This window comes from Neofelis nebulosa, chromosome 2, assembly GCF_028018385.1.
Source record: "Neofelis nebulosa isolate mNeoNeb1 chromosome 2, mNeoNeb1.pri, whole genome shotgun sequence".
NCBI classification, from domain to species: domain Eukaryota; kingdom Metazoa; phylum Chordata; class Mammalia; order Carnivora; family Felidae; genus Neofelis; species Neofelis nebulosa.
The window spans coordinates 221,905,062-221,930,537 of record NC_080783.1 but is presented as its reverse complement, the minus strand read 5'-3'; the positions used below and the strand labels follow the sequence as shown (position 1 = coordinate 221,930,537).

At 60.4% G+C, this 25,476-nt stretch overlaps 2 protein-coding genes across 4 annotated transcripts in view; one reads left to right on the top strand and one right to left on the bottom strand.

Moving 5' to 3' along the window:
- Positions 1-18,823, top strand: part of LOC131505647 (ATPase family AAA domain-containing protein 3) — a 23,472-nt gene extending 4,649 nt beyond the window's left edge. Inside the window, exons 3-16 of one of the 2 annotated variants that reach the window (XM_058719445.1) lie at positions 120-221; positions 524-583; positions 1,117-1,186; positions 1,500-1,665; positions 1,825-1,894; positions 5,473-5,628; positions 6,289-6,345; positions 6,574-6,699; positions 6,902-7,026; positions 8,006-8,057; positions 8,405-8,475; positions 9,280-9,447; positions 10,801-10,909; positions 18,013-18,821. In XM_058719445.1, the coding sequence (XP_058575428.1) occupies positions 120-221; positions 524-583; positions 1,117-1,186; positions 1,500-1,665; positions 1,825-1,894; positions 5,473-5,628; positions 6,289-6,345; positions 6,574-6,699; positions 6,902-7,026; positions 8,006-8,057; positions 8,405-8,475; positions 9,280-9,447; positions 10,801-10,909; positions 18,013-18,156 (1,476 nt within the window). In that variant the 3' untranslated portion in view covers positions 18,157-18,821. Of the gene's footprint in view, positions 1-119; positions 222-523; positions 584-1,116; positions 1,187-1,499; positions 1,666-1,824; positions 1,895-5,472; positions 5,629-6,288; positions 6,346-6,573; positions 6,700-6,901; positions 7,027-8,005; positions 8,058-8,404; positions 8,476-9,279; positions 9,448-10,800; positions 10,910-18,012 lie in introns of both variants that reach the window. The other variant, XM_058719446.1, reaches the window with a different exon arrangement.
- Positions 11,446-25,476, bottom strand: TMEM240 (transmembrane protein 240). 2 transcript variants are annotated; one of them, XR_009258501.1, is made up of 5 exons: positions 25,193-25,476; positions 24,726-24,832; positions 20,223-20,431; positions 19,461-19,711; positions 11,446-12,287 (listed from the first exon to the last, which is right to left on the bottom strand). XR_009258501.1 is itself a non-coding variant. In XM_058719449.1 (4 exons), exons 1-4 carry the CDS (start codon positions 25,247-25,249, stop codon positions 19,563-19,565), a joined length of 522 nt encoding a protein of 173 aa, XP_058575432.1. In that variant the 5' UTR covers positions 25,250-25,476; the 3' UTR covers positions 18,955-19,562. The 2 variants fall into 2 exon arrangements, 1 of the variants encoding a protein (XP_058575432.1); XM_058719449.1 differs by lacking the exon at positions 11,446-12,287 and having other exon boundaries at positions 18,955-19,711.

Genomic DNA, 25,476 nt, shown 5'->3' with positions numbered 1-25,476 from the left:
GTCCCGGCCCCTTTGGAGCCCACATGAAATGTGGGAGGGGGTTGTTGAGGCCTGAGCTCCAAGTCCAGAGCGGGAGGCCCCGCCGGCCTTGGGCTTGCAGCAGCTGGTGTATTCTATAGGAATATGAGGCCGCCGTGGAGCAGCTGAAGAGCGAGCAGATCCGCGTGCAAGCTGAGGAAAGGAGAAAGACTCTGAGCGAGGAGACGCGGCAGCACCAGGCTGTAAGGGCCGCTTGGCCACACGGGCACAGGGGGGCCAGGATGGGAAGCTTCTGGGGTACTCCGTGGTCCCCGCGTTCAGTCTGGGTCTGTTAGTGACCCCCTGAGGCCGTGGGCTGACCTTGTGCAAACGCCCACGAATACGTCCGCGCTGAGCGGGCCGGGGAGCACGCGTGTCCGGGCGAGCAGGCGGAGGTAGGCGGCTCGTCTGAGGGCCCGGCGAAGTCTGGCTCTCGACGTCGGTTTGGGGCCGTCCGCCAGCTTTTGCAGCTGACCCGCGTTCATGCTGCCGTCTTCTTCCCCAGAGGGCCCAGTACCAGGACAAGCTGGCCCGGCAGCGCTACGAGGACCAGCTGAAGCAGCAGGTGAGCTCAGCACACTGGCACGCGAGGGGGGCCTCCTTTGGCCTCCCTGAGAGCATGGGCATCTTCTGGGGCGGCTGGTGGGCCAGAACTCAGGGTGGTTTTACCAGCAGTCAGTGCTGGGTCCCAGAGGAGCGCGCGCGCACACATAACGCGCACACACACGCGCACGATGCCCGGGGCCTCCAGGCTCTAGCTGTGCTGGAGGGGTTCTTCTGTGTGAGACCTGACTGGGGACCTGGCTGGGACAAATTTATGGTGGGGGTGGTTTCCAAGTGTTTGCACCCATCATGCTTTGCGCCCTCACGGCTTATAAATTTAACAGGGGAAAGAGTGTTTGGAGGGCAGCTGGGAGTGGGCTGGGAGTGCCCTGGGGCGAAGCTATGCCAGAGGCAGGAGCTCCTGAACCGGGCCCCTCGCTGTGCTTGTCCAGAGCCCCTGTGGTGGCAGAAGCTTCCCTCGCTGATCTCTTAGATCGATGTTGGTCATTTCCTAGCTTTGGAAGCTTTTCTCTTTCTCCTGTGGTTTCTTGTCAGCAACTTCTCAATGAGGAGAATTTAAGGAAGCAGGAGGAGTCTGTGCAGAAGCAGGAGGCCATGCGGCGAGGTAGGGTTGTCAGTTCTGCCTGGGGCTTTTGGGGGCTACGTCCTTGGAGCGGGCTCACAGGGAAAGCAGGCCGTAGGCATAGATATGTGTTTCTTCAAGCACTTTGATCCCCAAGTAAAATTCCCAAACCTCGACAGGGGCTCTGCGTTCTTTGGCCTTAGTCGGAGCTTTGTAGCAGAAGCCTAGGCAGGCCGGACGTCCCCCCAGGGTCTGACGCGCATTGCCTCCCTCCTGTGAGAAGGGTTGCCTGGGCCTCGCTGGAAGGGTGGGGGACTGCAGGCCGAGCACCCCTTTCCTGCCACGCCCCGGGCAGCCACCGTGGAACGGGAGATGGAACTTCGGCACAAGAACGAGATGCTGCGGGTGGAGGCCGAGGCGCGCGCCCGAGCCAAGGCCGAGCGTGAGAACGCAGACATTATTCGTGAGCAGATACGCTTGAAGGCTGCTGAGCACCGGCAGACCATTCTGGAGTCCATCAGGTGAGGCCCAGTCCCCAGGAGGCCCTCGGTTGGTACACTGGCGCGAGGCGGGCTCTTTCAGCAGGCCCTCCCGTGTGCTGAGCTTCAGAGCTCTTGCCCTTTCTCCAGCTAAGTGCCCAGATCCATCCTCTCCTGGTCGCGTTGCTGCTTTCTCTACAGGACAGCCGGCACCCTGTTTGGTGAAGGATTCCGTGCCTTCGTGACAGACTGGGACAAAGTGACAGCCACGGTAATAACCCCTGACACATCCTCCTGCTTGTGGCCTGCGTCAGGGTCTCTGCTCGGTTGTGTCCCTGCCTCCTGGCGCTCAGCGGTAGGAAGTGTGCCGGGCAGGTCCCTCCTGCTGTGCTCCTGGGAAAGTCAGGTGTGGTGTAGCCTCTGGGTGTGGGGCACTGGCGGTGGGCTTTGTGACCTGTGGGCTGGAAGATGTGGGAAGGGAGCTTCGTTTTCCCTCTTCCTTAACAAGTGCCGCCCCGTGGAAAGGGGAACCGGAAGTTTGCCCGGCAGCCTCCGGAGTGGGACCCGGCCGAAACCCCAGGGCTTCCGGGAGATGTGGCAGGGGACCCTTTTAAGCCGTGCTCCCGTGAGGGTTCCCACCCTCCAGCAGGAAGCGGAGGTAGGCCCAACAAGGCTGTAGGGCTCTAGGCACGCGCTCTGAAAGCCCTGTGCCATGGGGCTGCTCCCCACTCGAGGCAGAGGGCATTGTTGCCGCTGTGCCCGGTGCTGTCCTGGGCCGCACGGTGCGACTTGGCCCCTGCTCACGCGGTACCGAGGCCCTAACGAAGGGGTGGCAGGGAGCCGTGCTGACCAGGAGTGCCCTTGCATTCCTGATGTGCTGGTTCCTGAAGCTCTTTCTGCAAGTGGACGCAGTTCTGGCCTTGTTCTGGAGACCGTGAAGGGGGGGCAGGTGAGGTCAGGCCGTGCCTTGGGGAGAGCAGGGACTGGACTGGGGAGGGCCAGGACTCTGGTCGAGGAAACCTAAAGCTGGTCAGACCGCTTGGTTCTTAAAATGGCCCCTCGAGTCCTCTAGCTCAGGCCAGGGACGTGGGGCGAACAGGGGCTCCTGACATGGTCTTCCCAAACATGTTTTGAGTAACTCCGGGTTGGAAGCGGAGGGTTGCAGCCCTGTTGAAAGTGGTCCGGGCTCCCTGGGTCATGCAGCCCGCAGCCCGGGGGGCTGGGTGAGCTGAGCAGTTCCTCTGGCTTCTCAACAGGGCTGCGCCGCCACTCCCCGCCTCGCATAGGGAGCTGCCAGAATACGGCCTCTGGTGTTCTGGTGAAGAAAACGGGCTTCCTCTGGATGCCATCTTGCCCCCCCCCCCCCTTGGGCACCCCTGTTCAGATTGGGGTTCCCGCAGGAGGGAGACCCAGCACGGGGTCTGGGCTTTGCCTTCTCCTGGTGCCGAGCTGGGTGGGGGCACCCGTGTGAGACTAGAGGACAGAGCCGACGTGGGCTTGGCTGTGCAGCGTCTAAGCCTCAGGCCTTACCCGCATGCTTGTCTCCCTCTGACCCTCCTCGCCCGTCTCCACCTTGGAGCTCTGTGGCGCCCATGCGGTGTCCTCTGTGCCGCAGCCGGGCACACAGGAAGCGCTCCGTACCTGCTGTGGGTACTGCGCCAGGGGACAGCGTCTTGTGGAAGAGTCTCAGTGTCACTGCCTGTATCGGAGCCAGTCAGCCTGCTGATCGGTGGTTTCGTGGAACTGGCAGCTTTAGATCAACCTTGGAATTCGCTTACTCCCGGAAGAAGCTTAGCTTTCGTTAACGCGGAGGCCCAGTCACCTCAGAGCTGCTTAGTCCTGCAACAGCCTCAGCGTGGAGTGCTCACGCTCACGGTTGAAGGTTATGGAGGGGAGCCCGGGTGGCTCGGTCCGTTAAGTGTCTGACTCTCGGTTTCGACTCAGGTCACGATCTCACGATTTCATGAGTTCGAACCTCACGTTGGGCTCTGTGTTCACAGTGCAGAGTCTGCTTGGGATTCTCTCTCTCTCCACTCCTTCTCCACTCATGCTGTCTCTACCTCTCTCAAAATAAATAAACTTAGTTCCAAATCTTGGGAACTTGTTTGCTAGCTTATTTTTCTGAACTAGGCCATTGAACGGTGAGCATCGCAGGAGTGAAGGGGCTAATGAACCCGCCTGAAAAACCGAGGTCCTGTCACTGGAGTTTGTAAAATGCGTGGTGGCTTTTTACCCCCTAGAGCACGTCTGCCTTCTTCCTCATAACCCTGGGTCCTGCTTTTGTGGCATGACCTTGTTTGTGGCTGGTCAGAGGCCCTTGGGGCCGGTTTGAGCAGAGCCCCAGCAAAGCAGTGAGACCCTTTGAGTGAAAAACATGTGGTTTGCTTCCCCACCAGCAAACCTGGTGCTGCTCTCTGTTTTTGTTTGTTTTTTTTAATAAGAAAAGTTTTTCTTGGGGCGCCTGGGTGGCTTGGTCAGTTAAGCGTCTGACTTCGGCTCAGGTCATGATCTCGCGGTCCGTGAGTTCGAGCCCCGCGTCGGGCTCTGTGCTGACAGCTCAGAGCCTGGAGCCTGCTTCAGATTCTGTGTCTCCCTCTCTCTCTGGCCCTCCCCCATTCATGCTCTGTCTCTCTCTGTCTCAAAAATAAATAAACGTTAAAAAAAAAATTTAAGAAAAAAAAAAAAGAAAAGTTTTTCTTCAATGTTTATTTTTGAGAGAGCAGGGGAGGGGCACAGAGAGAGGGAGGGAGGGAGGGAGACACAGAATCCGAAGCTGTCAGCACAGAGCCCGCTGGGGGGCTTAAACCCACAAACTGTGAGATCGTGACCTGAGCCGAACTCAGATACTTAATAGACTGAGCTACCCAGGTGCCCCTTTATTTTACATTTTTTAAAGTTTATTTATTTTGAGAGAGAGAGTGGGACACGGGGAGAGAAGTTGACTGAACCACCCAGGCGCCCCTCCCTGGAGTGTTTTAAAGTGAATTAAGGGCATTCTGATTCCTCTTGCGGTGTGAGTACCCCGTGCACTCAGATCTCTCCAGATCTACCCAGCTGCTGTAGACACCTGTGGTTAGTGACTGAGTCTCGCGTGCATCTCAGTCCAGAATCCCTGTCGGGCTGGGGTGGTGCAGTGGGCTGGCAGGCAGTCCGGGTCTGCCCACTGGCAGGGCTCCTTGGCTGGGAATCTGGGCACATGAAGGAATCTGTGGGAAAATGTCCCTTGCATTTACTTTCCAAACAAGCTGGGTAAACGCGCAGAGGGCTGGTTGCTGGAGAAGGCTGGAAGACATCAAAGGTTGCTGGGTTTGGGAGCCGCGGGCTGCCCTGGGGCCGGCCCAGCCCTCCCCCCCGCTCCCCTCCGGCCCTTGTTTCTGTCACTGCGGTTGCCATCTGGTCTCCTGGAACCTCATTCATGTGGTCTCAGAGTCCTCGCTGCCCCTGTGGTAGCCAAGCTGTTGGTCTTGTGGGGAAGAGCTTTTAATTTCCAGGAGCCTCTTGTAGGTCTTGGTCGTGTGCCCTGTAATTGTGGTCCCACCACAATGTTTGGACTGTCCCCCACGAGCCTGAGGGTTCCTCTCTTTACGGTTGGGGTTCCTGTCGCCTGGAAGCACCTCTAGTCCGGCCGGAATGTGTTCTCCAGTAGCTTTGTGAGAAAGAGTGCTTGCGATAAGCTTTTTGGTATCTTTTGCGTCTGGAGATATCTACAGTCTCGTGTAATTGAGGATTTGGGCTTGGGGCTGCTCCTGTATGACCCTTGCCATCACCTAGCACGGGACGGGATGAGGAGGGCGCGTTGCTGGCTGCCGAACAGGTGGTGGGTGCCACTCACCTTCTGCCCTGCTCTAGGTGGCCGGGCTGACACTGCTGGCCGTGGGGGTCTACTCTGCCAAGAACGCCACATCTGTTGCTGGACGGTACATTGAGGCCCGGCTGGGGAAGCCGTCCCTGGTGAGGGAGACGTCTCGGATCACAGTGCTTGAGGCCCTGAGGCACCCCATGCAGGTAACTGTGGGTCTGGTCCTCACTGGGCGTGTCCTGCCCGAATCCTTCTGGTGTTTCAGCCAAGTTACGAACGTGCGTCTTCATTTCCCCCTTTTACCCAAACACCATCCATCCTTTCTTGCACGTTGGATTTGCTTGTGGCTTTTTCCTCTTTGATGCTATCCTAGGGGCCCGTCCACATCAGCACTGGGAAGACCCTCACCCTGGTTTGTCGGTTGCCTCTATGTGTCTGTTGATGTGACTGCCCCCTGGGTAGATTTTGGGTCATTTACAAAATCCTCGGCTTCCTGCATGCCATCATCCTAGGAGAGAAGTTGCTGGAAGCAGTACTGTGTCAGCTTCCTCCCCCAAGGGGTCCAGGCTTCTGCCTGGTGCAGTGTCACTCCTTCCGTGGGCTGTGGCTGGACGTCCACGGCAGTCGCCCGTGTGCAGTGTGCGACTACGGAAATAAAGGTCAATGAGGAATCTGTAAGTTGCCTGGCCCAGTCCCACGGTTGGCTCTGTGTGCCCGCCTTCCAGAGCGAGGCCCAGCCTGTGTGTCCTGGACCGAGGGGTGCCACGGCAGTTCTGTTTCCGTGTGGTGGCCTAGCTGCTCCCGGTGCCCCGTGGCTGTCATGGGCTCTGCCGATGACCCTGACCGTCCCCCGTGTCCCCCCGTAGGTCAGCAGGCGCCTCCTTGGTAAGCCCCAGGACGCACTGGAGGGCGTCGTCCTCAGTGTAAGTGGTGCCGCCCACGGGGGCCGGGACAGGCGTCGGGGTGGGAGGTGCCCTTCTGCCCGCAGAGCTCTTCTCCCCCCCCACCGGATCGGGCTGCTTTTCTTTCCTAAAGTAGAATTTGCTGCCTGAGGCCCAGCCTGGGATAAGCTGCCTCCTGGGGCCAGCCCAGGGGCTCAGGAGGCACACGCTAGCTGCAGAGCCAGTCCCAACTGCCCCGTTCCCTGGCAGCCCAGCCTGGAAGCGCGCGTGCGAGACATTGCCATTGCGACAAGGAACACCAAGAAGAACCGAAGCCTCTATAGGAACATTCTGATGTATGGGCCTCCTGGCACCGGCAAGACGCTGTTTGCCAAGGTGAGGGCACACGGCGGCACAGGTGCGCGGGGTGCCGTGCTGCGGCTCTGGGGAGTGGGTGCAGGGCATCAGGAGCCACGTGGTGGGGCCAGCTTTCCAGGCGAGGGGCATCCCCAGGGCCACTGGGCAGTGGGGCCCGAGCACGGTCTGTGCAGGCTTTGGGGGGGACGAGAGTAAACACGCTTTGCCCTTTCTTGCCCAGAAACTCGCGCTGCACTCGGGCATGGACTATGCCATCATGACAGGTGGGGATGTGGCCCCCATGGGGCGGGATGGCGTGACTGCTATGCACAAGGTCTTCGACTGGGCCAGCACCAGCCGGCGAGGGTGAGCCGGGTCCCTTCTGGGGTGGCCCTCCATGTGCATGCGTTTGCGTGGCCTGGGTTCCTGGCACCACTGGGCTGCAGATGGCTGGGTGGGAGGGGGTGTCAGTGACTTTCCCCACAGTCTGTTCCTGTGGGCGTGCACAAGGCGGGAACAGCTCTGTGGTCTGGGGTGGGGGTCTGAGGGAGAAATTCACCCCAGGTATAGATTCCTGGGGGCCTGTGCTCCTCTCAGGAGTCTCTGACTTTAAAGAGGGGCTGACTTTAAAAACACTGGAGAAAAAAGGGCGCCTGGGTGGCTCAGTCGGTTGAGCGTCCGACTTCAGCTCAGGTCACGATCTCACGGTTTGTGGGTTTGAGTCCTGTGTCAGCCTCCAAGCTGTCAGCACAGAAGCCTGCTTGGGATTCTGTGTCTTTCTCTCTCTCTGCCCCTCCCCTGCTCATGCTGTGTCTGTCTGTCTGTCTCTCTCTCTCTCTCTCTCTCTCTCTCTCTCTCTCTCAAAAATAAAATGGGTGGGGTGTCTGGGTGGCTCAGTCGGTTAAGCGTCTGGCTTCGGCTCAGGTCATGATCTCACGGTTTGTGGGTTTGAGCCCTGCATGGGGCTCTGTGCTGACAGCTCAGAGCCTGCGGCCTGCTTTGGATTCTGCATCTCCCTCTCTCTCTGCCCCTCCCCCAGCTCGTGCTGTGTGTTTTTCTGTCTCTCAAGTGATAAACGTTAAAAAAATTTTAAAAACTGCAACACTGAAGATCAGGGGCTGCCAGCACTGGTATTTAATTTAGTGCCAAATTAGCATGTTTGGCACAGTCCGGTCGCTGTCCTGCCATGCTGGCACGCAGCATGCCCCTGTTGGGTCTGGAGTCCCAGACTCTGCTGAGAGCAGCCTGTGCTTCTGGTTCGGTTTCCGTGTGCACAGCCCCTTAGCGTTCCGGCTGGGCGGCCTCACCCATCCTCGTTCAGTCCTAAATTCCCCTCCCCTCACAGCCTCCTGCTCTTCGTGGATGAAGCAGATGCCTTCCTCAGGAAGCGAGCGACTGTGAGTATTCCGGAAGCTTCTGTGTGGCCTGCTGTGTCCAGCTGGCCATAGGTGAGCGAGCAGTCAGGGGTGGCGTGTCCAGTGGCCGCATCTGTGCCTTGTGGGGAAGTTGCTGTCCCCCCCCACCCCGCCCCGACTGAGTCTGACCCAAACCTCGTCCTCGGCTGCACTTTCTTCATAAATCTGGCCTGAAAAGCAGGAGTTACATGTGTGGCATTTTTAGAGTCTTTCCTTGAAATTCAGGGTCATGGAGACACTGGCACGTGTGGCTCCTGGAGGGATGGAGTGGGGCCTGTGTTTAGCTTCCCCCTGGAAGCCTTTGCCTGATGCCGGGACTTTTTCTGCAGGAGAAGATAAGCGAGGACCTCAGGGCCACCCTGAATGCATTCCTGCACCGGACAGGGCAGCACAGCAGCAAGTGAGGGCCACCTTCTGGTGCGAGGCCCCTTCACAGAGGGAAACTGGGGCTCCGCTTGAGCTCATAGGGCTGCTGTGGGGCAGGGCGGGCACAGGGCAATGGGAAGGGCCCGTGGGGGTGCAGAGGGGGTGCACCTTTTTTGCACCCTTGTGGGGCCTTCTGAGAGGACGCGCTGGGGTCTCAGGAGGGCTGGGCGGCAAGTCCGCATGCACAGGGCGCGGCACTGGGCGTCTCTGGCTGCTCTCCCGTGATGGGCCATCAGGGTGGTCACCCCACGACTAGGTGTCCTAGGGTGCAGGTTGCCCTGGGAAAGGGCTCACTCCTTACGAGTCCTCTAATCCTGCTCTCCTCCATTGTCAAGGCCCCAAGTCAGCTGTGTGGCCACCAAATCATGTGCATCCTCCTTGCCTGCTGTGGCTGTTGCCTGCAGAGACCCCTGACCCTGCTCAGGCCCCCTAAGAGTCTGGTCTGGTACCTGCAGAGTTGGCGCTTCCGCTCAACCAGCTAAACCCCAAACCCTGCAACTCAGGTTGGGGGAGGGTGTGCAGAGATCTGTATGGTACCCCAGGGTCCCTGTGCTTCCTGCGCACAGCAAGGCTTACATGGCCACCCCATCGCGCTGGCCCATCGGTCAGGGAGGTGTTGGAGGGAGGGATGGGTGGTAGAGGGCAATGCTGGGTCTGGGTTTTTCTGGGTTAAAAAGCTGCCAGATAGGTCCTGTTAGAAAATAGTCCTGTGTGGGTTGAAGAGGCCCCCTATCCCAGGGGCAAGCCCCTCAGCCCCTGCTGTCTCTACTGGCTTCAGGTTCATGCTGGTTCTGGCCAGCAACCAGCCCGAGCAGTTTGACTGGGCCGTCAACGACCGCATCGACGAGATGGTCCGCTTCGATCTGCCGCGGCAGGAAGAGCGGGAACGCCTGGTGAGGATGTATTTTGACAAGTATGTTCTGAAGCCAGCCACAGAAGGAAAGCAGTAAGTGTCCTGATGGCCTGGGTGTGTGGGGCCCTCCGTACCCCACCAGCCTCTGGCCCAGGTGCCACACCCAGTCCTAACCCTGTGGTTTTACCTGGGGCTCAGATGTGCTCACTTGCTGGCCCTGTGCTTCCGTCCCACTCTTTGCCAGGCTTTTGACTCAGCGGCCCATTGTCACGAACTAGCTAGCACCTCCATCCTTTCCTGCTAGGTGAAGCGTCTTTTAACGATGTGGGGCTTTTGAGGAATCTAGGCTGCAGTCCTGCCCTGGGAAGTGCGGGGCCGTGACAGTGGTTCCCAGACCTTGGCTGAGCTCTGCTCACTGAGGCTGTTGGTGGCCGTCCTGGACATGGGCTCCCTGCTCACCCTGACTCCCGGGAGCCTGGGGCGCCTCACCAGCACGCAGCAAGGCCCCCATTCTGCAGAAGTCACCGGGCGATGGGGGCGCCCTCCACATTCTGTCCGGGCCACTCTCTCCCTCACTGCTCTCTGTCCACAGTGCTCCAGATACGTGAGGGCTGGTCTATTTTTAACTATCCCCAGGGAGCCAGACCTCGCAGCAGCATTGACCTGAATCCTTCCTGTCGCTGGTGGCAGTGAGAGCTGTCTTCTGTTCTGGGACGGGCTTTGCCTGCCCCTGCTGTCCCCCTGCCCCCTTGAATTCCATTATCTGGGCCTCCTTTCTCCCGTGTGCCCGGATGGCCCCAGTACCCCCCACCCTCCCAATCGTCTATTCTAGCCTGACTGACACCGAATGTGGTCTGAGTTCCTGAGGCCTCTTTTTCCATGAGTGTTTGACTCTCCTCCTGTGAGCTCATCTCCTGGGTCTTCAGCCAGACCTGACTAGGAAGGGGTCCGCACATGAACCAAAGCAGTGACATGTCACTCTAACCTGGAGGTGTTGGCTTTTCTCCCTTTGATTTCCCACGTGCTTCCCACGCCTGACAGGGCGTGGCTGCTGTGCTGCTAGTTTGGGCGCTGATGGAGGTCTGAGGGAGAAGGATGCGGTCCCTGCCTCCGAGCCTGGTGGTGGCGCTGTGTGCGAGGCTCCGAGAGCCCCTCTGCTTTGGCACATCCTGACCAGCCCTCCACCTGTCTCTGGAGTGGTCATGCACTGCTGTCCGTACACAGCCCCACACGGACCCCACCTGGGCTCCAGAAGGGAGGGAGGTGCCCAGCGGGTAGAAAGGGCAGGAACCAGGAGCAGATATAGGGCTTCCCAGTACAGGCTCCTGCGCCTGGCAGATACCCAGTCCTCCTTTCGCGTAGGAGCCGAGGGGTGGTCCCAGACCCCCAGTGTCACCCTGGGCCCCTCAGGCCCCCAGGGCGTCATGTGGGAATTGCTCTCCCCAGGCGCTTGAAGCTGGCTCAGTTTGACTACGGGAAGAAGTGCTCAGAGATCGCACACCTGACGGAGGGCATGTCGGGTCGGGAGATCTCCCAGCTTGCCGTGGCATGGCAGGTGAGTTGGGGACATGCACCCTGCAGGCGTGAGCCCAACTGGTTGGGAGACACTGAGTCACCTGAAGGCAGCCCGTGCAGGCCCCTGCCCCCCTAGGGTGCTTCTGTTGAAGGATTTTCTGCACACAGATGTCACGCCCTGCTCTACTTTGCAGCCACCACCTGCTTCTGTCCCCACTGCAGGGAGCGTGTGGAGAGGTGTCCCTGGCTTCCCACGTTACGGCCTACCTTATCGTCATCGTGGTTTTGGTCTAAATCAGATAGGGCTCTGAAATCGGTTGGGGCTCCCTGGAAATGAGCCAAGTGTCACATCGGCATCAAGGTCCCACAGACTCAGGCTCAGGCACCACTGGAGTTGGGACACGGTCTCAAGCCTAGCGCGTTTGGGGCAGGTGACTCTACAGATGGTCGGGGAGACCGCGGGGGCATATGGAACTTCCCATAAGTGGTCTGTGAGCTCATCGCAGGGCGTGTGAGATGAGCCAGGGGGTGAATCTGACCTGATAAGGGTTGGGCGTCTCCTTGCCAGCACTGTGCCAGATGGAGACTGCTGGTGTTGAGGATGTTGTCCGCTCCATACAGAATCGGGTTTGCTGTGGGGTCTCGAGGGCGGCATAGAGAATGCGAGTTGACTTTAGCCTTGTGCTGTGCTGTGACCCAGGGCACACAGCCCAGAGTGGTTCTTGGCATTACCCAATACCTGCTTCCTCTTCTGAAGTGCCCACAAGCCCCCCGCCCAGGACAGGGAAGCCATTTGACCCCCAAGGGTCCTGGGTGCAGCCATCTAGAAAGCATTTGCAGCTTGGTGATTGCTGAGGAGAAAAGCTTTATCGGGTGCAGGGTGCTCAGTGGCTCCTGTCTGCAGCCGCCCTTGGCTTTGTGCCGCCATCACTGCCTCCATGGGGCCCGCAGTCAAATCTGACTGAGGCTGCGTGACAGTCTGGTCGCTAGAAATGTGACAGTGCTTTTAAATGGATGTGTATTATGTTAATTAAATAGACATCTACTGTGACTCGAACACAGCAGCTTGGAGACACAGGAGCCTGTATTAGGATGAGCCGGGTTATGCCCAGCTCCAGACTGTAGACTCTGCTCCTACGTGTGATCGGGCAGCCAGGCGTTCTGCTCCAGCCGTCCTCACTCAGGACCCAGGCCTGACGAGGGTGGCTCCGTTTCCACAACCAACAGAGTGGAGGATAGGATGTCTGTCAGCTTCGGCTGCTGTGACGGTGCCACAGCCCAGAGGGCTTAAACACGGACGTGTATTCCTCAAGGTCCGGAAGGCAGGAAGGCCCGGACGAGGGTGCCAGTATGGTGGAGTTCTAATGGCAGCCCCCTTTCTGCCTTTCAGACGCTTGTTTTCTCGCGGTTTCCTCCTCCTGTGGCAGAAACAGAGATCTGTCGCATGAGCCTGCTGGTCCTGTAGAATCAGGGCCCCACCCCTACGGCCTCCTCTGACGTTGCCTACTTCCTCAGAGGGCCCACCTCTAACCACAGCTGCTCTGGGGGTCAGGGCTTCGCCGTATGAACGTGGGACGCGTCTGTCTCTGACTGCAAACCGTGCCCTGCAGTCCGTGCCCACGGTTTCCACCAAGAACCCGCACGCCTCCCTTCTCTTTACGTCACATGTCACCTGCCCACGTGAGGTGACAGGTCTGCGTGCCTGGTGGATGGAGAACCGGGGAGACCTCCGGTCTGACCCCTGACCGCTGCAGGAGGCAGTGAGTAGGTGCTGAAGCCCACAGGGTGCCCTCCCTGGGGGATCTGGTACCTCACCAGAGCGCGTCCAAGTCATTGACTGGTCAGCCCAGCCCAGCATGTGTCCGGGAGTCCTGTCGTGCTCATGGGAGAGGAGAGTGAACCAGGGTGCTTCGGGCCTCGGCATCTGGGAGGGGTGTGGTGGCCTTGCTGGTGTGCCCTCTGGCTCAGGGTGCTTGTGGGGCTTGTCCTGCCCGCCTCCCCCTGCTTCCAGGCTGGACTTGTTCCCCGAAGCCCACGTTACTTCTGTTTGTTTGTTTTGTGGGAGAGCAGGGGAGAGGGGCAGAGAGAGAATCTTCAGCAGGGTCCACGCTCAGCGCAGAGCCTGGCCCAGGGCTCAATCCCGTGACCCTGAGATCGTGACCTGAGCCGAAATCTGCAGTCGGATCCTCAACTGACTGAGCCTCCCTCCCGCCCCCGTCCTGGCACCCCCGCCCACGTTGTTAGTATGATGATGTTGTCGGTGGGGTCCGTGCTGCCTGTTAGTACACTGGAGTCCTCTGGCGTGTGAATTTGCTGCCTTTTCTTTTTTTTTTTAACCAAAATTTGCCACTTTAACCATTTTTAGGTGCACGACTCAGTGATACTAAGCACATTCACGTTGCCGTGCAGCCGTCCCCACTGTCCGCATCCGGAACATTTTCACCTTCCCAAGCCAAAATGCCATCCCATTAAACACCAACCCCACCCCTTTCCCCAGGCCGTGGCACCCGCTCTCTCCGAACGTGACCGCTCTAGATCCCACATGTGAGGGGAGTCACGCACGATTTGTCGTTTTGTGACGGACTGCCCTCGGTGTGATGTCCTCGAGGTCCGTCCGTGCCGGACCAGGTGCCAGCATTTCCTTTTCAGGGCGGAGTGGTGATCTGCCGAGTGGGCCGGTCTCATTCTGTTCGTCCGCTCATCCCCCGAGACGGACGCCGGGTGACTTCCACCTCTCGTCTGTTGTGAATAGTAACTGCTGTGAACATGGGTGTGCAGGGGTCTCCGTGGAGCCCCCCTCTTCACCCCTTTGAGCGTACACCCCGAAGTGGAGCTCTCGGATCACATGATGATACCGTTTTTAGTTTCGGGCGAGCTGACAGGCCATTTCCACAGCGGCCGCAGTTTCCCGTTGCCACCAGCTGTGCAGCGGGCTCCGGTCCCTCGCCCCGCTCACCCGCACTTGTTTTCTCGAGGTTGGATAGCAGCCGTCTTGGGGGATGTGAAGTGTCTCCTTGTAACGTGGATTGCATTTCCCTGCTGGTTAGTGACAGCATCTTGTGTGCTTTCTGGCCAAGCATGTGTCTTCTTGGAGCAGTGTCTATATGGATAGACACTGTATGGATAGTCCTTTGCCCAGTTTCGAATCGGGTTGTTTTTTGTTGATTTTTAGCAGTTTCGTATTCCGGATACTAACCTTTCATCAGCTGTGTGATTTACAAAGATTTCTTGACCTTCAGTGGGCTGCCTTCTTTACTCCATCGATAGTGTCCTTCGATGCACACAAGGTTTGAGTTTTGATGAAGTCCGGTTCGTGTTTGTTACCTATGCTGGCCGTGTCATAGCCGAGAAATCATCAGTAAATCCAGTGTCTGCAAGCTTCCCCCATGCTTTCGTCTAGTAGTTTTGTACTTCGAGATCTTACATTTAGGTATTTGATTCATCTGGAGTTAAGTTTTGTGTGTGCTGTTATTTAGGGGTCCAACTTTATTTGCATGTGGACGTCCTGTGTCCCAGCATCATTTGTTGAGGACTGTCCTCTCCCCATTAGAATGTGCGTGGCACCCTTGTTGAAAACCATCTCGCCCCACATGTGAAGGTTTCTTTCTGGGCTCTCAGTCCTACTTCATCTGTCTAGATGACCGTCCTCAGCACTACTCTGATTGTGTTACCGTGGCTCTGTAGTAGATTTTCTTTTTAAGTGTATTTATTTATTTTGAGAGAGAGTGCACGCAAGCAGGGGAAGGGCGGGGGGGGCGGGTAGAGAATCCCAAGCAGACTCTGGGCTGTGAGCACACAGCCCAACACGGGGCTCAAACCCATGAACCCGTGAGATCATGACCTGAGCTGAAGTCAAGAGTCAGATGTTCAACCAACTGAGCCACCTAGGTGCCCCCGTAGTGGGTTTAAAAATCAGGAAATTTGAGACTTGAAAATCTGTTCCTATTCAAGACTGTTTTGGCCGATCAGCCTCCCTTGAGATTCTGTATGAATTTCAGGATGGATTTTGATTTCTGCCAAAAACACCATGGGATTTCTGATAGGGATTATATGATTCTGTGGATCCACTTTGGGTAGGTAGGACTGACATAACTCACATGTCATGACGCATGATGCACATGTCTTCCTAACTTTGGTGTCTTTAATTTCTTTCCTTTCGGCAGTGTTTTGCAGTTCTGAAGATACCACTCTTTGGCCTTCTTGGTTAAGTTACTTTCCTGCGTATTTGATTCTTTCTGATGCTGTTGTAAATGGAATTTTCTAATTTCCTTTCCAGATTGTTCATTATGATATAGAAAGACATAGAAAGACAAATGGTTTTTGTGTGTTAATTTTGTTTCCTGCAAACTTCCTGAATGCATTATTCTTAACAACTTCCGGGAGGAGATCTTTAAGATTTACTACATATGAGATTATATTGTCTGCAAACAGATAATTTTACTTTTTCCGTGTCAAACTGGATCCTTTTTATTTCTTTTTCTTGCCTAATTCCTCTGGCAGGGACTCCCAGTACCGTGCTGAATAGAAGTGGTGGGAGCGGGTGTCCCGGTCTTGTTCCTGACCTCAGACGAAAGCTGTCAGCCTTTCACCATTGATAATATATTTGCTGTGGGGGTTTCATATATGACCTTTAGACCGTTAGGGAAAATCTTCTCTGTTCCTGGTTGGTTGAGTGCTTTCACCAAGGAGGGGTGTTGAGCTTTGTCAAATGCGTCTTCTGCATCAATTTGAGATGATCGTGTGGGTTTTGTCCTTTATTCTGTTTGTGTGGTGTGACACGTTGATTGATTTTCCTCTTTTGGGTCATCCATGCATTCCAGAAGTAAATCCCCTCAACCTGCTACTGAATCTGGTTTGCAGGTATTTTATTGAAGAATTTTGTATCAATATTCATAGAGGGTATTGGTCTGTAGTTTTATTGTGGTATTTTTATCTGCTTCTACTGTCCGGGTTATGCTGGCCTCAGAACGAATTAGGAAGTGTTCCTTCCTCTTCGGTTTTTTGGCAAAGTGTGAGAAGGATCCGTTTCATAAGCGTTGGGCAGAATTCACTGGTGAAGCCGTTGAGTCCAGGATTTTGCTTGCTTGCTTGCTTGCTTTCTTTCTTTCTTTCTTTCTTTCTTTCCTTTTCTTTTTTCTTTTCTTTTCTTTTTTCTTTTCTTTCTTTTTTTCTTCCTTTCTTTTTCTTTCTCTTTCTTTCTTTCTCTCTCTCTCTCTCTTTCTTTCCTTCTTCTTTCTTTTTCTCTCTCTCTCTCTTCTTTCCTTCCTTCCTCCCTCCCTCCCTCCCTTCCTTCCTTTCTTTCATGAAGGTTCCTGTTTCAGTAATTTCCTGCTCACAGGAAAGTTGCAAGGGTAGCGCGGAGCCTCCCCCACCGTGTATGAGTGACCCCTCTTGACCCCTCTCCCGAGGCACGTTTGCCACGTCAGTGTTGACTCCACTCGGACTTCGTCTTTTCCAGGACCCCATCCACAGTCCCCCGTCTCATTCGGTTGCCCTGTGTCCTCAGGCTCCTCCAGGCCATGACAGCTCACAGATAGATGTTTCTGGCTACTGATGGTCCTGACAGTTTTGAGGAGTGCTGGTCAGGCGTTACATAGATTCCCCTTCGGATGTTTTTCTCACAATTAGACCAAGATTGTGGGTTTGGGGAGAAGACCCCAGCGATGAGGTGTCCTCCTGGTCATGGCCTCCGGTCTGGGGGCACCTAGTGCCGTACAACATCACAGGGATGTTGACCTGGTTAGAGTGGTGCCCGCCAGGGTTCTCCATGCAGAGTTACTGCTTCCCCCTTTCCTCGGAAGCCCATCGCCAAGTGTAGCCATCTCTCAGCAGGGGCCCAGCCCCCCTTGGGCAGCTGTGGGATTCCGAGAGGGGCTGCTGCACTCCCTCTACCTTCCCACCAGGGAAGCTTCCAGCCACTTCCAGGCCCTGACCCACGTGGGCCCCTAGGCCGGTGTGCTCCCCTGGCGGTCCCTCTTGCCTCTCCTTCACTGCTTTTCTGAGCCTGTGTGCTCCCCCTGCAGCCCCCTGGCTCCATGGTTGGCCACGGGGTCCTGAGGGTGGCCGTGTCCTAAGGGTAGGGCCGGCCTGTGTGAACAAAGTGACCGGCCATCTCAGATGGCAGGGACTTTCTCACAGTGCCCAACATGGGCCGAGGCCACTCAGGTAGCTGGAGAGAGACAGGTGAACTGGCTCTGGCCCCCCTGCCCGGCGAATGCTGAGGCCGTCTGCACAGCCACCTCGGTCAGAGTGACAGGCTGGGTGACAGGAAGCAGGTGAGACAGTGAGTCACCTGGGAGGGGTGGCGGCCTGGCCGTAGGTGACCTGCCTGGTAGCCGAGGCACGTGGACCACCCTGGGGCCTGATCTGATCGGCACACTTCGGTGCTTCCACCCGTGCGCGTGGCCCGGTTCGGGGCTGAGGAGCCCTGGGCAGCGGGGGCTCGTGAGAGACGGAGCCTAGTGTGCTTTGGGGGTGGTTGGGCCTGGTGGGATACTCTCTGACCAGGTTGGGATCGCTGGGGGCTCCTGGGGAGCGCTCTGCCTAGGGGCCCTGCCCTCCCTCCGGTGTCACAGTGGCGCGTGTGCCCTGGCCCTGAAGCCAGCTCCGGTCTCGGGTAGAGGCCCTCCAGGCCTGTGATGGGGGCGCTGAGCTGCTTCCTGACAGCTGGCCTCAGACCTTCTATTTTTAGAAAGCCATTGAGAAACTCAGTGATGTGAGAACGTGGCACTGGTGCCAACTGGGGATGTGGGCAGGGCCGCGGGCATCGCGGGGACGGCAGCTGCCGCGGTTGTGGGTTCCCTCGTGAGCACGCACGTGTGGGGGGGCACGCTTGCACGCGCAGGGAAGCAAGGCGTGGGCCGTGGGCCCGTGGGCCCGTGTGTGTTGTGAGGCCAGGCCCTTCCTGAGACGGAGCACGGGCCCAAGGTTGAGGGTAGTGGGCTTGGCCCCCGCCCCACAGGAGGCCATCAGATTCTCCAGGGTGGGGCCAGCCTGGCTGCCTCGTCCCTGGGTCTGGCCCTGGCCTGCAGGGCGGGCCGTTCCTGGGGGCTGGTGGGAGCCGAAAGCCTGAGGCTGGGCGACCCTTTTCCCCTCGGGCAGACCCTCGGGGTGCCCCACATCCGTACTCTCTTTCCCCGCCAGGCCATGGCATACGCCTCTGAGGATGGAGCCCTCACTGAGGCCATGGTGGATGCCCGGGTCCAGGATGCCATCCAGCAGCACCAGCAGAAGATACAGTGGCTGAAGGCTGAGGGAGCCGGGCCTGAGGGTGGCCAGGCCGCGTGAGCGGCCCTGGTACCTGGGGCACGCGAGCCAGGTGGCTTTGCCGGGAAGAGGCCCCAAGATGCCCGCCTCCCCCTGTGGCGGGCCTACACAGCCGCCCACCTCAGCACTTTTAAGTACTTCCCCAGTCGGGGCCAGGACAGCATTGAAGGCCTCTCCTTGGGACCGGCCGCAGCTGCGGCGTCTCTGTGGCGGGGCCGGCTCCTCTCTCTGCCGGGCCGGGGCCGCCCCCTGCCCCTCCAGGACACAACTGGGAGACGGGAGTCCCCAAGCTGGGCTGAGTGGGGGAGAAGCCACTGTCCCCGTGCCCAGGGACAGTGTCCAAGCTGCCTAAGCTCCCGTGGCCAGCTGCCGCATCTGTGACCGGCAGTACAGGGGGCCTGGCTGAGAGAGCTGGGCCCGCATGGGGGGCTTGACCCTGCCCAGGCCCACCCAGCAGGCGAGGGGTGAGCAGAGTAGGCCCCCGTGCTGCCTGGTGGGAGTCGCTCTCCCCTGTGCTAGGGAGGAGGACGTACCCTGCGCACGTCTGACTGTGATACACCCCGGGGGTAAGAACTAGCTGCCAGCAACTGGTGGGGTTGCCCACGAGGCCCAAGACCCCCTGGCCAGGACCATCGTGGGGGGCGCTGCCCTAGTCCACAGGATCTGCAGCTCTCCCCCCATTGGGTGGGGGTCTTTTTATCCAGAATCTAATAAAAACTCTGACAGGATACCTCACAACGTGTGTATCTCATGGCTGATTTCAACGGGCAGGGGCTTGAAGGGGGTCACAGGTTCAGAAATGAAAGAAGAGGCAGAGGCTGGAGCTTTCTGGAGAATTTACTGACCAGCAGGGGTAGGGGTCACAGTGAGGCGCCCGACCGGGGATGCCCTGGGCAGGGTGGCCGCACTTGCCACAGTGGGGCTCAGGGGCCTTATTGCTGCTAGGCCGGGGCCTCCCCCAGACCCCTGTCTCCCGCCCCCCACCCCCAGTGCGGCCCGCGGACGCACACGCCCCATGCACATGCTCCCGTGTGCAGACGTGGGCGCGGCCGGGGGCCGGCCCCCTTCCCCCTTCCCTGTCAAGACCCTCTCCCGGCTTCGCTTCCCTCTGCCGGAACTGGCCCCGAGGAGCAGCCGGGTTTAAGTAACAGACGTGGTCCCAGCCCAGGCGCAAGTGAGACTGCAGTGCGCGGGGGCGAGCAGGTGGTCCCGGCCGCCCGTACAGGTGCGCGCGCCCTATGCGGCCGGACAGCCGGGGTTCTGTCCCCAGGCCGGCAGCCTGCCCCGCCCCGACCCCCTTTTATAAAAAGAAGAGGAGACAGCACCTTCCGCTGGACACGCCCGGCGGGCGCCCTGGCCCGGGGCGGCCGTCCAGTCCCATGTGCGTGGGCGCGTTGGCCGAAGGCCCCGCGAGTCCTGCGCGCGGCTCAGAGGTGCCGCGGGCTCGGGTGGCCGTTGTGGTAGAGTTTCTGCTTCACGTGCACCATGTTGCCGGCCGCCTCCTCGAAGGGCCTGTGCGGCCGCCGGCCCAGCTCCCGCAGACTGCACAACTTGGGCAGCCAGGTCCACGAGCCGTCTGCGGGGCAGGGGCGGTGTCAGAACGCGGTCGGGTCGGAGGCCCGCACCCGGGAGAGGCGCGGCGGGTTGGGAGCGCGGGGCGGAGCCAGGCATAGACGCAGAGGGTGAGTGGGCGGGGTCCTTTCGGGGGCGTGGCCGGGGCGGGGCGCGGGCGGGGTCTCCTGAGGGGCGTGACCGGCCTGGGGTATGACCTGGGCGGGGCGCGGCTGAGAGAGGGCGGGGTCTTCGTGAGGACGTGACCGGGCTGGGGATATGACCTGGGCGGGGCGCGGCTGAGGCAGGGCGGTGCCCCGTGGGGGCGTGGCCGGACGGTGGGCGGGGGCGTGGCCGGGCGAGGGAGAAGATGGGGGCGGGGTCTTGGCCGGGGCGAGGCCAGGGAGGGCTCGGTGGGCGTGGTCTGTCGGGGGCGGGGCGCCGTCGGGCGGAGCCGGAGAGGGCGGAGTGGGCGTGGTCTCGTGGCCGTTGGGGTGGAGGCGGGGTCGCGGGGGGGTGGGGCCGCCCTCACTCACCGTAGCGCCGGCCGGCCCTCCAGGCGCGCACGGCGCAGTGCAGGACGCCGTCCATCCACACCAGGAACCAGCTGATGCAGAAGCCGAGCAGCAGCCCCAGCATGAGGTCGATCTCCTGCTTGGTGACGTTGTCTGTCACGAAGTAGTTCTCGGAGGCGTCCACCACCGACTGGTCCCCGTCGTAAGGGATTACGTAGTGGATGTGGTGCCTGGGGGCGGCAGGGCGGGCTGGCACCTCTCCCGCGGGGCGGGCAGCGACCCCGGCGGTAAGCGGCACCCATTCGCCCCGCTGGTCTTAAGAAGCAGCCCTTGTGCGGAGCTGAGGTCAGGAGGGGGCCAGCGGACTCGCCCAGGGCCCAGTCACCCGGCCGGAGGTTGCCCAGCGGGTGGAAGTGTGCGAGGCCAGGGGTCAGAGTGAAGCCCCGCGCCTGGCCAGGGATGTGCCTGCCCCTCGTATCACCCTCCTTCCTCCTGCCCCGGGGCTCAGAGGCAACCCTGTGGGGGTCGCGGGAACACAGCGCAGGTGAACAAGCTGTTCCAGTGCGAAGGCCCCGGTCACGGTGTCCCCATCTGGTGGCAGGGTCACAGCCCACTTGAGGGGGCCTGCTGGTTCCTAGAGGTCCATTCTTTTGTCCTCCCCTCCCACTGGCTATGTCCTTTCATTACCTTCTCTGCGGAGAGCCTAGTGGGTCAGCCCTGCTCTGGGCCTCTGGTCTTCCTTCTCCACCCTTTGCGGGCACCTCCCTTTCCTCAGTTCTCTGTGCCGGAGGGGAGGCTCCCGGGGCTCTGCCGGGTGTCCATCTCCCCCCCCTTTCCTGGGGGAGCTCTCCTGCCGGTGTCCCCTCGGAGCCGCACGTCTCTGCCCTGCTCGGCTGCTCCTGGGATGTTCCAGCTGTCCGGGGCTCCCTCCCACGTGTTCCATCGTCCACCAAGGTCTGTGCGGTGTTTCTCAGCCCCCCTTCCCTCAACTGGCCAGGCCCCGGGCCGCTGAGCCCTCTGAACTGCAGCCCTGCTTACCTCTGCGGAACTCTGAACTCTCCCCACAAGGCTCTCTCCAGCCTCGGGCCTGTCTGGATTCCCTCCTCCTCCAAGAAGCCCTCGGGGCTCCCGAGGTCCTGGGTCAGGCAGCTCTATCCTGGAGATAAGCACCCAGGACGACCCAGGCCCGTCCCCACTCCCACCTCTGCTTCGGCCTGCAGGAGAGCCCAGGAGAGGGACCGTGGGGCCCACCCTTGGCCCCTGTCATCCTCACCGGCTGCAGCCCTCTCTCTTGCCTGGCAGTGCAGGGACCACTCTGGGGCCCTTCTGCCCAGGAGGCCACCTCTCCCGGTGGCCCTCCTCCTCGAGCCCCTCTGCTGGTCTCCAACTCTCCAGCCCCACCCCCCTGAAGTCCCCGCTGCCCCCCACGTCTGTTCTGAGCTCTAGCTGCCTGTGTGGCGTCTCCACGTGGGATCTACAGACACCTCAAACTCACACCTAAAAATAGCTCCTCCCTCCCCAAACCCCTCCCCATCCTCCCCTCAGTTACTGGCACCTCCGCCTGGTCTTCAGCCAACACAGGTCCCTGTTCCCCACCCCAGCCTCTCGACTGGCCACATTTGCTGCCCCCCAGAGGGACGGTCTCGAAACCAGAAACCGCACCGCTCTTCCCTGATCACAGGTCCCTGCTGCTCCTTCCCTGCTGATGTCCCTGCACCAGCGGCAGCCACACAGTGCCCTCCTCCCGGCAGCAGCCCAGCAGGGATGGCAGCGGGCAGGCCTCTGCTCACACCCCTTCCTGCTCCTCCTGGGAACTCCTGGAGGCCATCCCGCTCCGCATGTCCCGAGTGGTCCCACCTCGGCCACAGCCCCACGGAGCAGCAGGGGCCACCAGCCCGGAGTCAGTCAGCAAGGACGGCCCTGCTCCTCTGTTGACAGTTTGTCAGGAGCCACCATGAGTCACCAATAAGTGGCGGAAGACTGTTAATCACCACCCGGAACGTGCAGCCGCTGCCGGTTGCCCAGGAGCAGACTCATGACCCTTTCGAGGTGCCCGTCACTTGGGACGCATCGGGCCGGGCAGGCTGCACCGGGGCTGTTAACAGGGAGCGGCACGGTCGCCTTCTGCTCTACCCAGCCTTCTGGGTAGACCCCAGAAGACCCCCGGCAGGGCCTTCCTCAGCATGCTGCCTCGTGCCCCTGGACACGCAGCCGGCCAAGGCGGGGAGCTTGAAGACCAAGCTGCCACGGAAGCCAGAGACGCCCCCGGTGCCCTGGGGCCGGGTGAGGCCAGGGCCCCAACCAGCCCTGGTGGTTCGGGACCTCCAGGGGGTCGGAGGTCACAACCTGTGCCCCCAGCCCTGGCCTGGGCTCTGCGGTTCCTCCCTGCCCCTTACCCTCCTCCTTCCTCCAAGTCAGGCCCCTGGGGACAGGGGCTCGGGTCTCCCGTGTGCCCACGCGTTTTCACGATGTGTACACACATGGGTCTTGTCTGGGCCACGCATGCTGCCTGTGTCTGCCTGCGGTCCGATGCATGTTGTGTATACACGCCGGCCACATGCACAGGACGTGGCGTGTATACGGGGGTTCAGGCCACGAGCTCCGCTGTGCATGTGCATGCTTGCCCGGGCACGAGCACGGTGCGTATCACATGGACGTGCGCATGCACTCAGTTTTGCACACAGCCATCCTCTGTAGGTGTGCGGCCTGCTCACTGCACACGGGGAGTCCGCCGTGGCGGCTCGTGTGCGCGGTTTACACACGGATCCCTCGCGTGCAAAACTGTTCTCTGCAGACACGTTTGCTGCGCCCACACGGAGCACCCGCTTTGCCGCACTGTATGATCCGCACGTGCCGCGCGTCCACATACATGGCGTCCACACGTACCACGCCGTACACTGAATTTACATATCCCGTATGAGGTGATGTGTACACAGCACACACGTGGACATGCGCACCCGGAAACTGCGGCGGGTGTGACTCTCCGTGTCTTCTGCACCCACAGACACGCTGACCTGCACGCACGGGACCAGGAGCTCCAGCCGCACCTCCGTGGGCACTCGCTTTACCTGAGTCCGGACGCTACGTGTGACGCGCACACACACCCTGGGCAGATACGCTCGGAAAGCAAAGCCCGTCTGCCCAGACGGGCCCTCGGCGGGAGGTCACAGGCACTTACACGCTGGTCATAACACAATGGCCCACACACACACGTAAAATGTGCATTCCTGACGTTTATGGAGCTCGGAGCCCGGGCCTCACGGGGCGCCCACTGCCAGCCACCGGGAGGGTCTCAAGACCGCCCCGGTTTATACCCACTCGTGGCCGTGGCTGTCTTAGGAGGTGGCGGGGCTGACCTTGTGCCTTTCCTTAGCCTGGGGCCGCGTGCACCGGGAAGGAACACAGGGATCTCTGGGAAAGAGCAGCCACCCGCCCAGCAAACGCTTCTGACGGTTCTTGGCCAGCACCCGTGAGGGTCATTCACACGCCCCTCTCTACCTTCCTGGACGTCTGTGTTCTGCTTTCCACACACCGGTCTGCACCCACGGGCACGTGGCATGCATAGTGAGGCATGAAACTATCCTCTCGTACACAACCCCCCACACCCACTGTGTGCGCACACAGGTCCGTGGAGCAGAAGTACAGGACAAGGGTGAGGAACACAGAGTCTGGGCCCACGCCCCTCGTCCCTTACTAGCTGTGTGACCTTGGGCGAGTCTCTACCCACCCAAGCATCTTTCTGCTTTTTTTGGCCCCGGCAAGAGGGCTTCCTGTGGGGATGGCGTGCATGCGAATGTGTACGTGTGCTATGTGTACGCACATGTATATGCACAGACAGTACACATATGCGCGTCTCATGAGAAGATGTTTATTTTGTACATGGACGTACAAACATGCATGGCCAGGAAGACTCCATTACTCATGTGCACAGAATGGGGGCGTTCACACGGTGGATGTGGGGGCCTGGGCTCTCCCATCCCTCTCTGAATGACCTTGAGCAAGCCACACCCAGCTCTCCCCCAGTCCCTCCTCTGTTTAAGGAGAGGGTGGGACCAGATGGTCTGCCCACCTTGACCTTCTGCACTTCCCCGTACCTGGCTCGCAGGAAAGTTCACGAACATTAGTGCAGGGCCCGGGGAGGATGGTGTACTCTGTGGGCACGGCCGTGCGCAGGATCCTTCCTGACACACAGGACTGGACTGTCGCCCTCCTGGCTTCCAGGCCCTGGACCCGGAGGCCCAGGGCCCATTCCGCTCATCGCCCTGGCACAGGCCCTTTCTCTAAAGGCATTTTGGGAGGGGGTCCTGACTACCCGGGCATGCTCCCCCTGCTGGAAAGCGATTGGCCAATCCCCAGGTGCCCAGCGGAGGCTGGTTAGTCCTTCCCCCCCGCGGGCCTAGCGCAGTCCTGCGGCCAGGCCCGCTTGGGGCTCGCCTGCGCCCCAGTGGGCCCTGCCGCCGCCGCCGCCGCCGCCGCCGCCGCACATGTGTGATCACGCGTGTGCCCAACCGGGCGCGGACTCACCGGCCACAGTTGCAGTGGCAGACGCGGTCCTCGCCCCGCAGGTGCGGGAGGATGTAGTTGTGGAATCGGTCCAGCAGTGCGTTCATGTCCATCAAGCACGCGATGGCCTGGAAGAGCCCATGACCGGTCAGCGCCGAGGAGCGGGGCCTGGCCGGGGCCCCGGGGCGGGGGTTGGGGGACAGGGGTGCGGCGCGCTGAGGGTGGGGGAGCGCAGGCCAGGGGTAGGGGTGCCCGGGGTAGCCCCAGAATCGGGGAGCTCAGGGCAGTCGGGATGGGGAGCGCAGGCCGGGAAGGGGGAGCTCGGCGCAGCCCGGGATGGGGAGCGCAGGCCGGGGATGGGGAGCGCGGGGCAGCCCGGGAGGGGAGCGCAGGCCGCGCGGGCCGGTAAACAAGGCGCGGGAGGTGGGGGGAGGCGGCGCGCGGGCGCGGGAGGCGGGCGCGGGCGCACGGGAAGCCCCTCCGCTCACCATCACGATCGACGCCCCCAGAATCATGAAGATCATGGTGTTCGCGCTCATGGACATCGGGCGGGGCCGGGCCGGGCCGGAGCGCCGCCCCCCGGCCCCGGCGCCCCCCCGGCCCCGGCCCGATGCTGGGCCCCCGCCGCCTCCGCAGAGGTCAGCCCGCCGCGCACCCGCCGGGGAGGAGGCGCGGGGCGGGGCGGGCAGGGGACGCGGCCGCTCCCGGGGTCGCTCGGCCGCCCGGCCGCCGCGCTCGCCGCGCCCGCGCGCTCCGCTCCGCCCTCGGCCTC

Bases quoted from the DNA above. Each gene is read 5' to 3' on its own strand.
- TMEM240 (XM_058719449.1), bottom strand. From the start codon at position 25,249: ATGTCCATGAGCGCGAACACCATGATCTTCATGATTCTGGGGGCGTCG. The intron at 24,833-25,192 runs GTGAGCGGAGGG...GGGCTCTTCCAG, and splicing joins TGGGGGCGTCGATCGTGATG to GCCATCGCGTGCTTGATGGA. The intron at 19,712-20,222 runs GTGAGTGAGGGC...CCTGCCCCGCAG, and splicing joins GAGGGCCGGCCGGCGCTACG to ACGGCTCGTGGACCTGGCTG.